This window comes from Aspergillus tanneri (assembly GCF_003426965.1).
Source record: "Aspergillus tanneri strain NIH1004 chromosome Unknown AapTan_3_pilon_pilon_pilon, whole genome shotgun sequence".
NCBI lineage: Eukaryota > Fungi > Ascomycota > Eurotiomycetes > Eurotiales > Aspergillaceae > Aspergillus > Aspergillus tanneri.
The window spans coordinates 4,395,703-4,407,756 of record NW_022984630.1 but is presented as its reverse complement, the minus strand read 5'-3'; the positions used below and the strand labels follow the sequence as shown (position 1 = coordinate 4,407,756).

The following is a 12,054-nucleotide window of genomic DNA, read 5'->3' as shown; positions in this document are numbered from 1 at the left end:
TGCTCAAGGGGGTCATAGTAAAGTTTAGGGCGGCTTCCAATAGAAATATTCAAGCAGTTCTAGAGCTGCTCAAGTAGCTGAATGCTCTTTTGAATTGTCGGGGTGATCAGTCGACTTCCAAGGGCCCACATGTCCGTCACTTTTGCAGGGTTGACTTCAGTGTGGACTATGTATACCTTGAGACGTGCAGAACCGGGCTCCACACAATCCCAGGATATTATGCATGCCTTGCTCAGTGATCTACTGTTGATCATATACTCTTCGAGCATAATGAATGTGCCTGATTCCCGAGTGTCACCCACTTTTGCAATGGCATCCAGGACCAAGCTACCGGCGGGGTACTAGTAGCGACCGATCTCAGCATTATAAACCAATATGTACTGATTGCTGCTACTGATTGCTGCAGTTTTTCAGTGGCCCAGGTTTTCTGCGGCTACCACCGTGTTCTAGCCATTCTTCCAATAATGAACTCTAATGAATCGCCTTAAAAGCTATCCGTTGTGTGATATTTATGCCAAGAGGACGTCGACAAGGATTCTGTGGCTTCATGGCTACCAAGTTTTAACTGATTTCAAGATAGTAAGTTACTCGGTTGCCTTCTAGGAGTCGCTGGTTTATGTCCACCGGATTGGTCAGAATACTTGGCTAACCCAGTCTACGTGGCACGGGTGGGTGATCAGCGGCTAGCAGAGTGAGCTTAACTGTACCGTTGTTCTAACTTCTAACAGCAAGATCCTCGAAACTAAGGCGATATAATATTTAACGGCAGTAGAGAAATGTACCAAACTCCACAGCCCTCTTACTCGATTCTCCTCCCCCTGAGCTGCTGCCCAACCCCCTGAAAGATGTTGCAGATCATTTGGAGCTCTGGTTAGAATGCAACTAATTTGGTGTTGTCTCTTCAAGGCACCAATGCGAACAAGTGATCTTATTGGACATCGGCTGAATTACGAAACCTGGCGCGATTCGCCCTAATCAAATAATATATCGTAGAATGATCCGCAGACCCAGACTTCTGACAATCGACTAGCTCGCCGCTCTATCCGTTGTGGTCATGCAGTCTACGTCTGGTTGATCCCTCACGAAGAATCGACCCTGTTCTGAAAACCGTAGCCTGTGCAACGAAACAGGAAGAAGCGGGAATGACCGAGTGGTCTTTGGGTGGTCTTTGCATAACAGTCGAATCCGGCGTCGTTCAAACTCGGAGGGTGGATCCAGCGCTCATTCACACTCGATGCAACCTCAACTTCGAACTCAATCGTGCGATGAGGGCGAGAGATGAGCAACAGTGCATGATAGCACTAGTCAGGAACAGAATAGAATACAAGGGATTGTCTCAATAGACAATGCATCGAAGCTTCCTGTACCTGCCGAAGTAACATAAAGATACCTCTTCTCAGCATGAAAGGATGTAGCCAGTGAACAGACTCAAAGTATTCAAGAATAGGGCACCTTACTGAGCAACTTTTGATACAGTAATGAAAAGAGAGATACAGCTTGGTAGGATTTGATTCTTCAATTATATGACATTTATATGAAAGCAGAGAGTGGTGTGATCCGCCAGCAAGAATCTTACAATAGTTAGACACTCGAGCACTGATGCAATCACATTCTAGGCACCTGAGTGCCTCTCGTCATTCCGATGCCAAGAACGACATTTCATCGTGCTATTTATCGATGAAGGATATTTGCATGTAACCTATTTGAGCTAGGTGAAATATTGGGCTAATCCTTGCATTGAAACCCAATTACAACGTCCATTCTATAGGGTCAGAAGAAAGCCGGGAGGCATCAATTAAGCTAACAAGCTCTGGGCGACTGCACGCAGCGTGCCGGACCGCTTGTTCAAGCAGTCCGGATAAATAAGCCCCTGGAAAAAAAAAGAGTTCCGGTTGCCTGTCGATCTTAAGCAGCGTTATCTAAGGCTTTGAAATCTCCTCCTTAGGAGGTCGGTAACAAGCCTCGTCAGATAGCGAATTCTGCTACGCCACGTAGGGGAGACGGACGCTCATATACAGCTCCGGAGCCTCCAGTCGCTGTGAAAAAGCAAATTTATAGGGCTCGGTCCATGTGCACTGCCAGCCACGCATCGATCATATTCGATGCGCTTATCTGCAATCTCGCCATTGTCTGCCTTCTTAATAATTCTTTAGTGAATGAAACTCTGACCCCGGCATTATCATCCCCGACTGGTAAAATTGTCATTAACCTTACAGAAGGCACACCGAACGAAGCCCGAATTGTGCACCCTGTTTACATCCAATGACGCACGATACGTTTATGGTGGGATCATGGCTGGCCCAGCTATGATTGGCACTCTACATGCGGTGCTGCTGTGCAGCAGCGAATCGGATGAGATCTTCAATACTTTCCAGGGAGACCTGACCCTCCTTGGAACACCCAAATATCTCGGTTCTGATGCCGGGGCCGTCTCACTACATGACCTGGCGCTTTGTCGTGGATGTATAGTCTCTAGGGTTTTCCATGCAGCTGGATTGGTGAAGTCAAAGGGGACATCTATGACTGGATTATTGGACCTATTGAAGACTTGATGGGTGCCATGACGGCATATCTGGATATATAGGCGATGCAGATTGATGAGAAGTATGAGCCGGAGATGTCAAATCTAGCGATGCAGATAGTAACCATTCAGAGTACTGTGGCAGCTGGAGAAGGGCAGAGTGTTTCGTCAGACTTGATTCTTCCAATTTGGGGGCTCATAAAGAAGGCTGTGGCAAATGGACAAGGTGGAGCCGAACTATCATCGTTGATTAAATATATAGGTGAGAAAAACAATCGATAGTATGTTATAAGTCAAATTTGAGGATGTATTATTTATATGTGCGATCTTTCTATTATAAAACATGGGCTTCTCAACTGCGCACCCCCCACTTAATATTGCTGGTCAATTATATGATGAATTAAAATCTATAATGGTCCAGGCTTTCGCGGCTACTATCTAAGACTAAGTGTCTTGAAAGATGATATCATCTTGTAAAAGACGGCTCACTACCTCCATGGTAAAATGTCCTGATACTTCCTTCCACTACTCCGTCGAGAAGCGGTTGAGAACCGCACTCTTGGGAAAACCATCTTTAAGAATGATCGCACCCAGGATAATCAAGATATTGGAGAGTATCCAGTCCGTTCGGCCAGCATTGTGCCATATACGCATTCCCCCATTCGCGGCAAATTCGAATCTATTTTCACCTCCCGTTGATGTCTCGTAACGCCAGCGAGCATCTAGTTATTACCCACCTGAGCGAGGCGAGAATATGCGTGCCAGTATGCCAGGGCACCTGCACTGGAAAGGGGGCTACATCTAACGTCGCATGCATCGCCCCCGGGATCCGTCCCTGAATACCCTCTTTGCTCTCGTAGGATCGGAAACTCCTGGAGTGGCTGCTTCTGAAATTCATCTGGGATCGCCAGCCTCTCGTGATTACTGAATCGTTGTGGGCAACGGTTCCTACGTACAAGAAGGTTCAGTTAGTTTAGCGCTGGAGTAGGTTAGGAAGCCTACTACTAACGTCCTACTTGAGTATTGGGCTCAAGATGCTTTTGGGTCTCTTCAAATGCTCCCCAACATCTCACTCTTCTTCCAGATAGACATCATCTTTTTGACGTTTACAAATACCTGCGCCTTTTTCAGAGCAACCAGGTGCCCTCCTCACGACTGGGGTCATCAATAGTGCTCCTGGTCCTGATAGAGCCATTTTTCCAGTTCAAGTTCTCCCTTCCAAACAATCTCACCACTATCTTTGACCCACCGGTGCTTAGGAGGGCTAAGCCATTTGTTCAAGTCACTGAACTGTTTGCTCTTAAAGTCGCGATTTAATGCGGCGTGTTAGTAAACACGAGAGATAACGCGTGAAAGCTACCCCTAACCTTGAACTTTGAATCCTCCTTCAAACACGGTCCCCCAATCCGCCGACACCTGATCCCGATTGAGTCTTCGGACGATAGCAGGACGGCAAGGCTAATGTTGCGTAGGTCGGATATAGAAACACGGTCCTTACCAAATCCTTCTTTCAAATTGAACTTTACCTCTGCACGGTCTCCTCCGGATGGCCCATCAAACATCTAAAGTATATTATTGTGTTGGTGAGCCCCACGATCATTAAAAGCCCTCATGGTCGATATCTGGCTCTAAAAACTTCCAAAAGTGCTTTCGGCATCACCAAAGGCGAAAACACGGAAATCCGTTCCGGCATAATAGGGGTCAGAGACCGCAAGGCTACGGTAACACTATCGATATCGTCAGAGTATGCCTGACGCTTTTCGTGTACTCCCTGCAGCTGTGTAACTGGCAAGAAAGGCCCACTACTCAGGGTACAGGAAGCACCATTACTGCAGGGAGGTGGAGGTTCGATAGCTGATAAATCGTCACTCGGATACAGTTTATATGTACACCCGCCAGGTTAACGCACGCCATGAAAGGTGAAGAGTGACTATTTTATTATGTAAGTAAGGAGTATTAATTAACTAGGTCGACAAGTATGGCCTGAGTTCCTTGTCCTAATATAGGCCGCAGATTGGAGATGCCCTTCTCTCATTGTGCTTCCTCAGTTATGATCCATCTCTTTAAGAGAATTTATTTTCATTGAGACATACATTCCTATTGATTCTCCTTATTCATCTTAACATCCTTTCTTTTCTCTCTACTTCCTTGTCTTAATTACGTTAACGTTGCCCTGGTGAGTCGAAGAACCTACCGTGTATCCTTTAGTGCCTTTGGCCCTTTCCAGCGTTTCTTTCAAAGAGGCTACCTAAGTCCTCAAAGAATCCCGTAAAAGTTTTGATACCCCCTGCCACTAGATCAACGGCAGTGGATGGGTTACCCGAGTCCCCTTTGGAACCACCATCAGGTTCCAGAGATCCAGAAGCATTCTTCTGGGGGCAGTATGGTATTGGATCCGGCATACAATTCCGTGAACGTACATACGGAGTGTGCGGGTTCCTATCGTCCATTTTCCTGGTGACCTCTTTCACTGAACCCTTAAATTGTCGCACATCGAGTACAGGGCGCTGTAGCTTCTCGGGCTGGAAACAGAGATCCAGTATTGAGAAAACTTTGGCTGACCTGGGACGTGGCCTGAAAATATTGATGCCTTGTTGGGACCGCAGCAAATGCAGCATACTCACACAGGTCTAGAAGTGACGATGGTAACGACTCTGGAAAGACCGCCTGGAGGATTGTTGTCTGAACGAAAATCGTTGAAGCGCGTCATGCCTTGCGTGGAAGAACTGTTTAATATAGACCGCCATCAATATTGCCATGCTAAGGCCTGTATTGTAGTACTCTTGCTGAAGCTTGCCCGCGGAAGATTCCATAGCCCGGGTAGAATCCTGTAGAGCTCCTAGCAAGGAGTATTCTAACTTTCTGATAAGCTTATTGTGCAACTCAATAACTCTTGACTTGAAAGGAATCCATTGTCGGAGGTAGTGCATCTGATTGTGTCCCAAAGTGAACCACGGCATCTCCAATTGAAGTTGATAGAAACCCACAGATAACCCTGTTATCCTGCCTATACTTCGCTATGTGAAGTTTTGTCCGTCGGATGCAAATTGATATCGTCCGGATCAGTGCCACGAGCCAGACGAAATCGGGATCTGACTAAATAGAGGCCAACACGGCTGGTGCTGGCGTGGACGAGTTAACGGGCCTTTAGAAGGTGGTACGCAAGGGTAAATCGAAGGGACCCGATGCGGGACTTGCTCGATATCGTTCTTATTTGCGCTTTGGCAAACGAGATATGTTCCAACGATTATAAAGTTCAAAAATTCTTGCCAACGGTATTTATGTTAAAGTGAATAGAGCTAAAGGTGACAAGTAAAGTGAAGAATGGAATTCAGTAATACCGAAACTTTGCAGTTGAACGATCTTAACCGAGGTTTGAGAAGTCAGGAAGCCACACTCTAGTCTTGCTGTTGATATAACAACCCTTCCCGCTCTAGCGCAGAGGTGGCTAAATGACAAGGCAAGACTTACGGCGGCATATCGGATAGTAGGAATGCATGCAAGGAAGATGTACGGCTCCGAGTTGTTGACTATAAAGCTAACTTTAGCACAATATTTTACTACATGCTACAAATGCATACCCTAGAGGACCGGGAAGACGAAGTAATATTAGCATTTTATAAATTGTGAGTCCCCCCTCTCAAGAGCAAACCTGTCAATCCCGTGAGGTTATCGAGGGTCACAGTTGCCCAATGTAGTTGCCATAGACTGTCTAGGCAAGGGCTACTGACTCACAACAGCAGCTGCTCATATCAAGCTCTGCGAAAAAGGAAGATGGCAATAAATTTGAGGCCTGAGGACAACAAGTCAACCCAGTTGCTCTGATTCTCCTGACAGCAGAGACTTTCATCTTCGCAAAACATCACCACGTACCAGCCTATGAACTTCCAACGTACTATCATTTGTATCTCCATTTTTAACAATACACAGAACTCCATTACTATTACATTTATTAAACCCCAGTAGCATAAGCATCTATATGTCTTCTTCCTTGGGTCAACTAGGCAGAATACCCCCAGAGCTACGACTGATTATCTGGGAATGGCTACTTTCAAGAGGATCAGCAAGATTCCTTGAAACCAGTCAAGATTTATACCAGGAGATCTCCGACCGACTATATGATACCTTTGATATTCACATCTCTCCCCTATGGGAAGCCCCATGGGTTGATATCCGCTGCAAACGCCTCAGACTTCGCTGGCACGCAAAAGAATCTGATGACCCTATGCTGAAGAAATTCTCGAGTATTCCATATAAAAAGACCAGATTAGCTGTTCATATATGGCCACCAGACCCGGACGACCCAGGACAGATCATCTTACTGTGGCAGAGGGTTCAGAGCATCGTTGAGGTTTTTAACGCGTCCAAATCACGCAAACGCATATCGATCTACCTTCGAACCCACGATAAACGGGATTGGCAAAAGGACGGGAAAACGGTCGAGAGCATTCCATATCCGCATTTGCAAAATCGCCGGCCAGATTTCAACATAGTCTTCCTACCATTCTGTTGTTTAAGAAATATCAAGGCGTTGGATGTTTACCCGGATTCCAAGACAATGGATGAAGCAGCCGACTGGGGCTTGATTAACTACGGGCGAGGATATATTTTAAATCAGGGGTATAATGACTGTGACCATAGCCGTGATCCTGCATACCAAGATCTTGTCCGTGTCTTTGATAACATCGATGCTTTGATTACCGACACAGACTTCTTTCTCGATACGCAAATGGATACTCTTTCCGGACGCACAGCACCAATGCTCCGACTGGCACGTTTTGCGAAATGGTTTTATCCATCTGATCCCAGTGTGTCATCCTATGAAAAGCGGCATCTTCAGATCATCCGCGAATACAAGGATATCATATCAAGACACGATCCGTTGTTGGAAAAGACATTACACCGACTTGATGCGCTAGATACTTTTCACGTGGGTGTATGTGGCCCGAATTGGCCGAAAATGAGCGACCGACAGTATATCGACCTCTGGTACCAGACATATCCAAACGGCATTCCCCGGCTATTTAAACAGCAATTGTTAGAAGAACAGCAGAAAGTAGGCCACGCATCATTTCCATACCTAACTGTGAATCGCCGTTTCTTCCGTGCTGCAATATCCCACCATTTGGCGCGAAATTGGGGAGCTTCTGCAAGGTGGAGGGATCGACGATTTGAGGCAAAGTGGTGTGCTGATTGTCGTAACACTGGATTTCGTGATGGATGTGACAGGTCCTGCGAGGCACTAGATCCATTGAATCTATCGTCTGGCGATGGGAATGACGACAACTCGGAATGCCATTTGGAGTGTTGCGATCCTGAATATCCATACCGGTATCCGTAATGTCGAGCAATTCGCTTTTACCTTAGCTAGTGATACAGTACTTTATTTCGTCTTCCAACAATTGTACAACCATAAGAATCGTATTTAAAAGTCATCAGCTCGGTAACTGCGCGAAATACCTGCTGTTGTATATATTTCTGTTCGCTTTTTTTGACTTGTCGGGTTTAACGGCATGTCCCCCTGTCTTCATTCAGTGAAGGTCCTGGAGCCCTCTAATCTTAGCCCGTCAAGCCTGAGTTCGTGGCTATTCTGTCCCTTTGCCATTCGCGTCGTTCAACCTCTTAACCTCCTGTTCTCGTAAAATGAAAATGTCATAGACATGTTCGCCTTGTTTGCCCGCCACGTGCTACACCAGCACGCTTTGTACACGAAGTATGGAGTATATACTAAGGCTATTTTTGACTCCGTTCACCTTCGTACTGTGACCATATGATCTGAGCAGTAGCATCGCTAAGTGTACTATTTTCCATCAGATTTATTCAAAATAGACAGTTTAGTAAATATTCTTTGAACCATGTTTGACTCGTCAGGTTTAGCGCCTCTGCCTTCCTATTTCCGGGCCTTCATCATGTCAGCTTTTATTGTCTACCTACATATTGTATCCCTTTGTCGACCTGAGGTGTTCTCCTACCTTTAATGCTCGGTACTAGTCCGCCGTGACTTTTATCCATTTGCACCAAGACTCTTTATGTTTCGTCCAATTATGTGCCTGAAACGTTATCAATTTATCATCCCTTGTTATGAGGTGTATGATCTAGGTATTCCATTTGGTCATATTACCTTGGCTGAGATCTTTTCCAATGCCTCTGCTCAATGTGATTTTTGTATCTCCAAGCAAAGTGGCAGCTGCTTACTGGAGCAACATTGGCTGTTAGCTCATAAATTACTGTAGCCTATCAAGATTAGGGTTTTTCTACGGCTGCCTGACAACCCTCAAACTTCATTTTAAGTCATTATTCCCTGCTCTGTATTACAGGAACATAGCAATTGAAATTACCCATTAAACATCCTTTCGTCTACATAGTTATCTCTTTTCAAAAATTCTCATTGCTGAGGATGTCCCGTCTAGGCTGACCGTTGGGAAGGGAAATTCCCATGGGAAATCGGGATGGGATTCCCGTCCCATAAAAACGGGACGATTTTCTAAGATTTTATGGGAATGGGAATGGGAAGGGAATGCCAAGAGATTCCCACTGGGATTCCCCCTTCTTTCTGGATGGGAATTGGGGTAAGAAATGGGATCACACTTACTAATGGGAAGGGAATGGGAATTTGGGAAATTCCCTTGGGATTAGATGGGAACTTCCCATACTAAATCACATGATTAATAATTACTGTATATACTGCGTAGTTACTACTAAAAACTGCTACTTTAAAAATATACTAAACCTAATTAGGAAATGGGACGGGAAATGGGAAGAGTATTTTATAATTTAGGGATGGGAATCCCTTCCCATTTTCTTGAGACGGGATTCGGGACCACCCCCAGGATCCTTATGGGAATATGGGACGGGTCCAGACCTCCCTCGGGATCCCGAATCCCTCCCAACGGCCAGCCTAGTCCCGTCCGACTTACTACTGCACCCACAGAAGGTCGTGTCCAGTTATTGCGGCGAGCGGGAGGGGGCCAGTATGCAGATCTTTTAGAGGTAGCACTATCGCATCTTCAGTCTTCGCCTTACATAAACCATACCATTCTTAGCTTAGGGACGAACCTCAGCACACCAAGTGCTCCAGGCGACATCATTAATGATAACGGCCTCTGCATTGTATAGCATAGCCATCTTAAATATAGTTGTTACACAATGGGGCTTCTAATATGCCATGTTACAAAGTATCAAGCGCTCTAAAGTGGCATTATCCAAATTGTTACTGCGACTAGACGTTGACATAAGTGATACACTTAGGATAATCCTGCAAGATGATCTTTTTGGGCGCACTTGGGCAAATTAGTCCAGATATTTAAGCCTGTAGACGAAACTATTAAAATATCTAAGTCTGCTTAATCAGACCTGTCCAAGGTTGTGCTGCGTTGGTTCTCAATTAATTAGCATTTTATTAATTGCCAGCGATTAAAGCAATTTGACGAGGATCTAACTCTATTTAACACCACAACTTTTTACCAACGAATAAACAAACAGGTGAGTGAGGTCCATTGGGCAATATTCTACCTAGGCCCGTGAAATTGCAACACCAAGATGCTTCCCCTCTTGCAAAGAAAAGTTAATAATATTATTATTTAATACTGCCCGAACCCGGCTGCTGCACTTGAGGAATTCACCGGTTCCGAGCAAAGACGGTCCCTTCTTTGAGGCACCGTGTTGGGAACACATAAATAACCCGGAACTATTCTGGAAGATACAGGTGAGCATATTAACCGGGATAAGGTCTTTGCTAATAATTTACTAGCGATCTATCTCTGGGTCGTCAAGCTGTCTTGCTGATCTGGCTCTTCGACTGCTAAACACAACAGCCAATTCAGTAGCCTGCGAACAGGCTTTCTCGGTACAGAATCTCCAGATTACCAAAACCAGGAATCGAGTCTCTGTTGAGAATGGGGATAAGTTAATCTTTATCTATATTAATAGCCGGGCGTTAGCGAATGTTGCACACAACCAACCAAGTATAGAGGAGGTTGAAATGCAGGAAATCCAGGCAGAGAATAACCTAATAGAGACCTGGAGCCGTGGCAGGTCTATTCTGGAGTTACAATATCACGATGAGGAAGATAAAATTGAGGATACTAGCCCTACTCCTGTTACTCTGCTTCTTTTATTAAGTTAGTGGCAAGATATTGTAGTGGAGGAACTAGGGGGATTGGTATGTGACAGTTGTATGGATAACTATTATCTTAAGTCCTTGTTTAAAGAGGAAATAGACGATCAACAACCTTCTTGCAGACCTCGGAGCGCAGTTGCGTAAAGGTAATGTTGTCTTCTCTCCTTCTAGGAAGTTGTGGGCTCAGGGCCCACAACTTCCGAACTGTTTAAGAGTGTCTCCTTGACCTACTCCTTTGGAGTGTAAAGGGCTGGAGCCTATTTAACCTCTCGGGCCAATGTCCCTTTATCCCTACTGTCCCTACTGTCCCTACTGTCCCTACTGTCCCTACTGTCCCTACTGTCCCTATTGTCCCTATTGTCCCTACTGTCCCTATTGTCCCTACTGTCCCTACTGTCCCAACTGTCCCTATTGTCCCTATTGTCCCTACTGTCCCTATTGTCCCTACTGTCCCTACTGTCCCTATTGTCCCTATTGTCCCTATTGTCCCTATTGTCCCTATTGTCCCTATTGTCCCTACTGTCCCTTTTGGCCCTGTTGGCACCTTTGGCCCATCGGCCCTCGATCTGTCTGGGGGAAATATTTTGATAAATATTAATCACGTGATCAAAAATTTCAATTTTGGCCTGAAATTTCGAAATTTGAAATTTTTTTCACATCTCTACTTCCAACATAGGCGGGTCGTCACCTGACCATCTGAAAGTGGTTTAGCTTCCCAGCGGCTAGGCGAGCCCTTTCACCTCGTCTGTAGTCTCGTGGGCAAAGGGCTTATAGCCTGCCAGAGCTCATAGATATGAGCGATATTCAGCTTCACGAATCCTTGATAAAATTGATTGACTATCTTGACTAATTTACACGAAGGTGCTTTCACCCTTGTGGAAGGTCGCTTACTAGGACGCTAGGCCTATTTGGTAAGCGGTAACCTCGACATTACATATTGTGTTCTTTAATGTTCTTTATGAGGAATTAATTGCTTTGCTGTGAAAAAAACAAAAATATCAAGCCTAAATTACCACCATCGCATTCTCGTTTTATCTACTTAATTGGGAAAGGCTCTGATAAGTACACAACCACACCCTGCGTAGTCCATATTTTTATTGTCGATAGCAAATCTGGACACACATCGTTTCCAATTCCCGCAAGCCTGCCTATTTCCTTGGAGTCAACAGTAATAGGATTAGACTCTTGCTGAAAAGCGAGTTAGAAAGTTTTATCCTCTAGTCTAAATTAGCAATTAAATCCCGAACATACCTCATGGCATAGATAAACCCCTGCTCTTTTCCAGGTGGCAACATTGGTGCATCCAGCTTTGTACTGGCGGCTGAATTGATGCTTGGTAAGAAAATTTATAGGATAAATAATATCGTACTTCTGGATATTGTACTTTGTTGCTTGGCAACTAATACCTATCTTA

At 45.1% G+C, this 12,054-nt stretch overlaps 3 protein-coding genes across 3 annotated transcripts; 2 read left to right on the top strand and 1 right to left on the bottom strand.

Moving 5' to 3' along the window:
- Positions 1-2,291: 2,291 nt before the first annotated feature.
- On the top strand, positions 2,292-2,584 carry ATNIH1004_005238 (uncharacterized protein; the record flags this gene model as incomplete). The annotated part of the gene is made up of 2 exons (XM_033569892.1): positions 2,292-2,463; positions 2,511-2,584. 2 exons carry the CDS (start codon positions 2,292-2,294, stop codon positions 2,582-2,584), a joined length of 246 nt encoding a protein of 81 aa, XP_033428698.1.
- A 1,101-nt stretch (positions 2,585-3,685) lies between these two features.
- On the bottom strand, positions 3,686-4,083 carry ATNIH1004_005237 (uncharacterized protein; the record flags this gene model as incomplete). Its single annotated transcript, XM_033569891.1, has 2 exons — positions 3,686-3,811; positions 3,889-4,083. The coding sequence occupies 2 exons, from the start codon at positions 4,081-4,083 to the stop codon at positions 3,686-3,688; spliced, it is 321 nt and encodes a 106-aa protein (XP_033428697.1).
- Positions 4,084-6,500: 2,417 nt separating this feature from the next.
- ATNIH1004_005236 (uncharacterized protein) lies at positions 6,501-7,862 on the top strand (the record flags this gene model as incomplete). The annotated part of the gene is made up of 1 exon (XM_033569890.1): positions 6,501-7,862. One exon carries the CDS (start codon positions 6,501-6,503, stop codon positions 7,860-7,862), a length of 1,362 nt encoding a protein of 453 aa, XP_033428696.1.
- Positions 7,863-12,054: the final 4,192 nt, after the last annotated feature.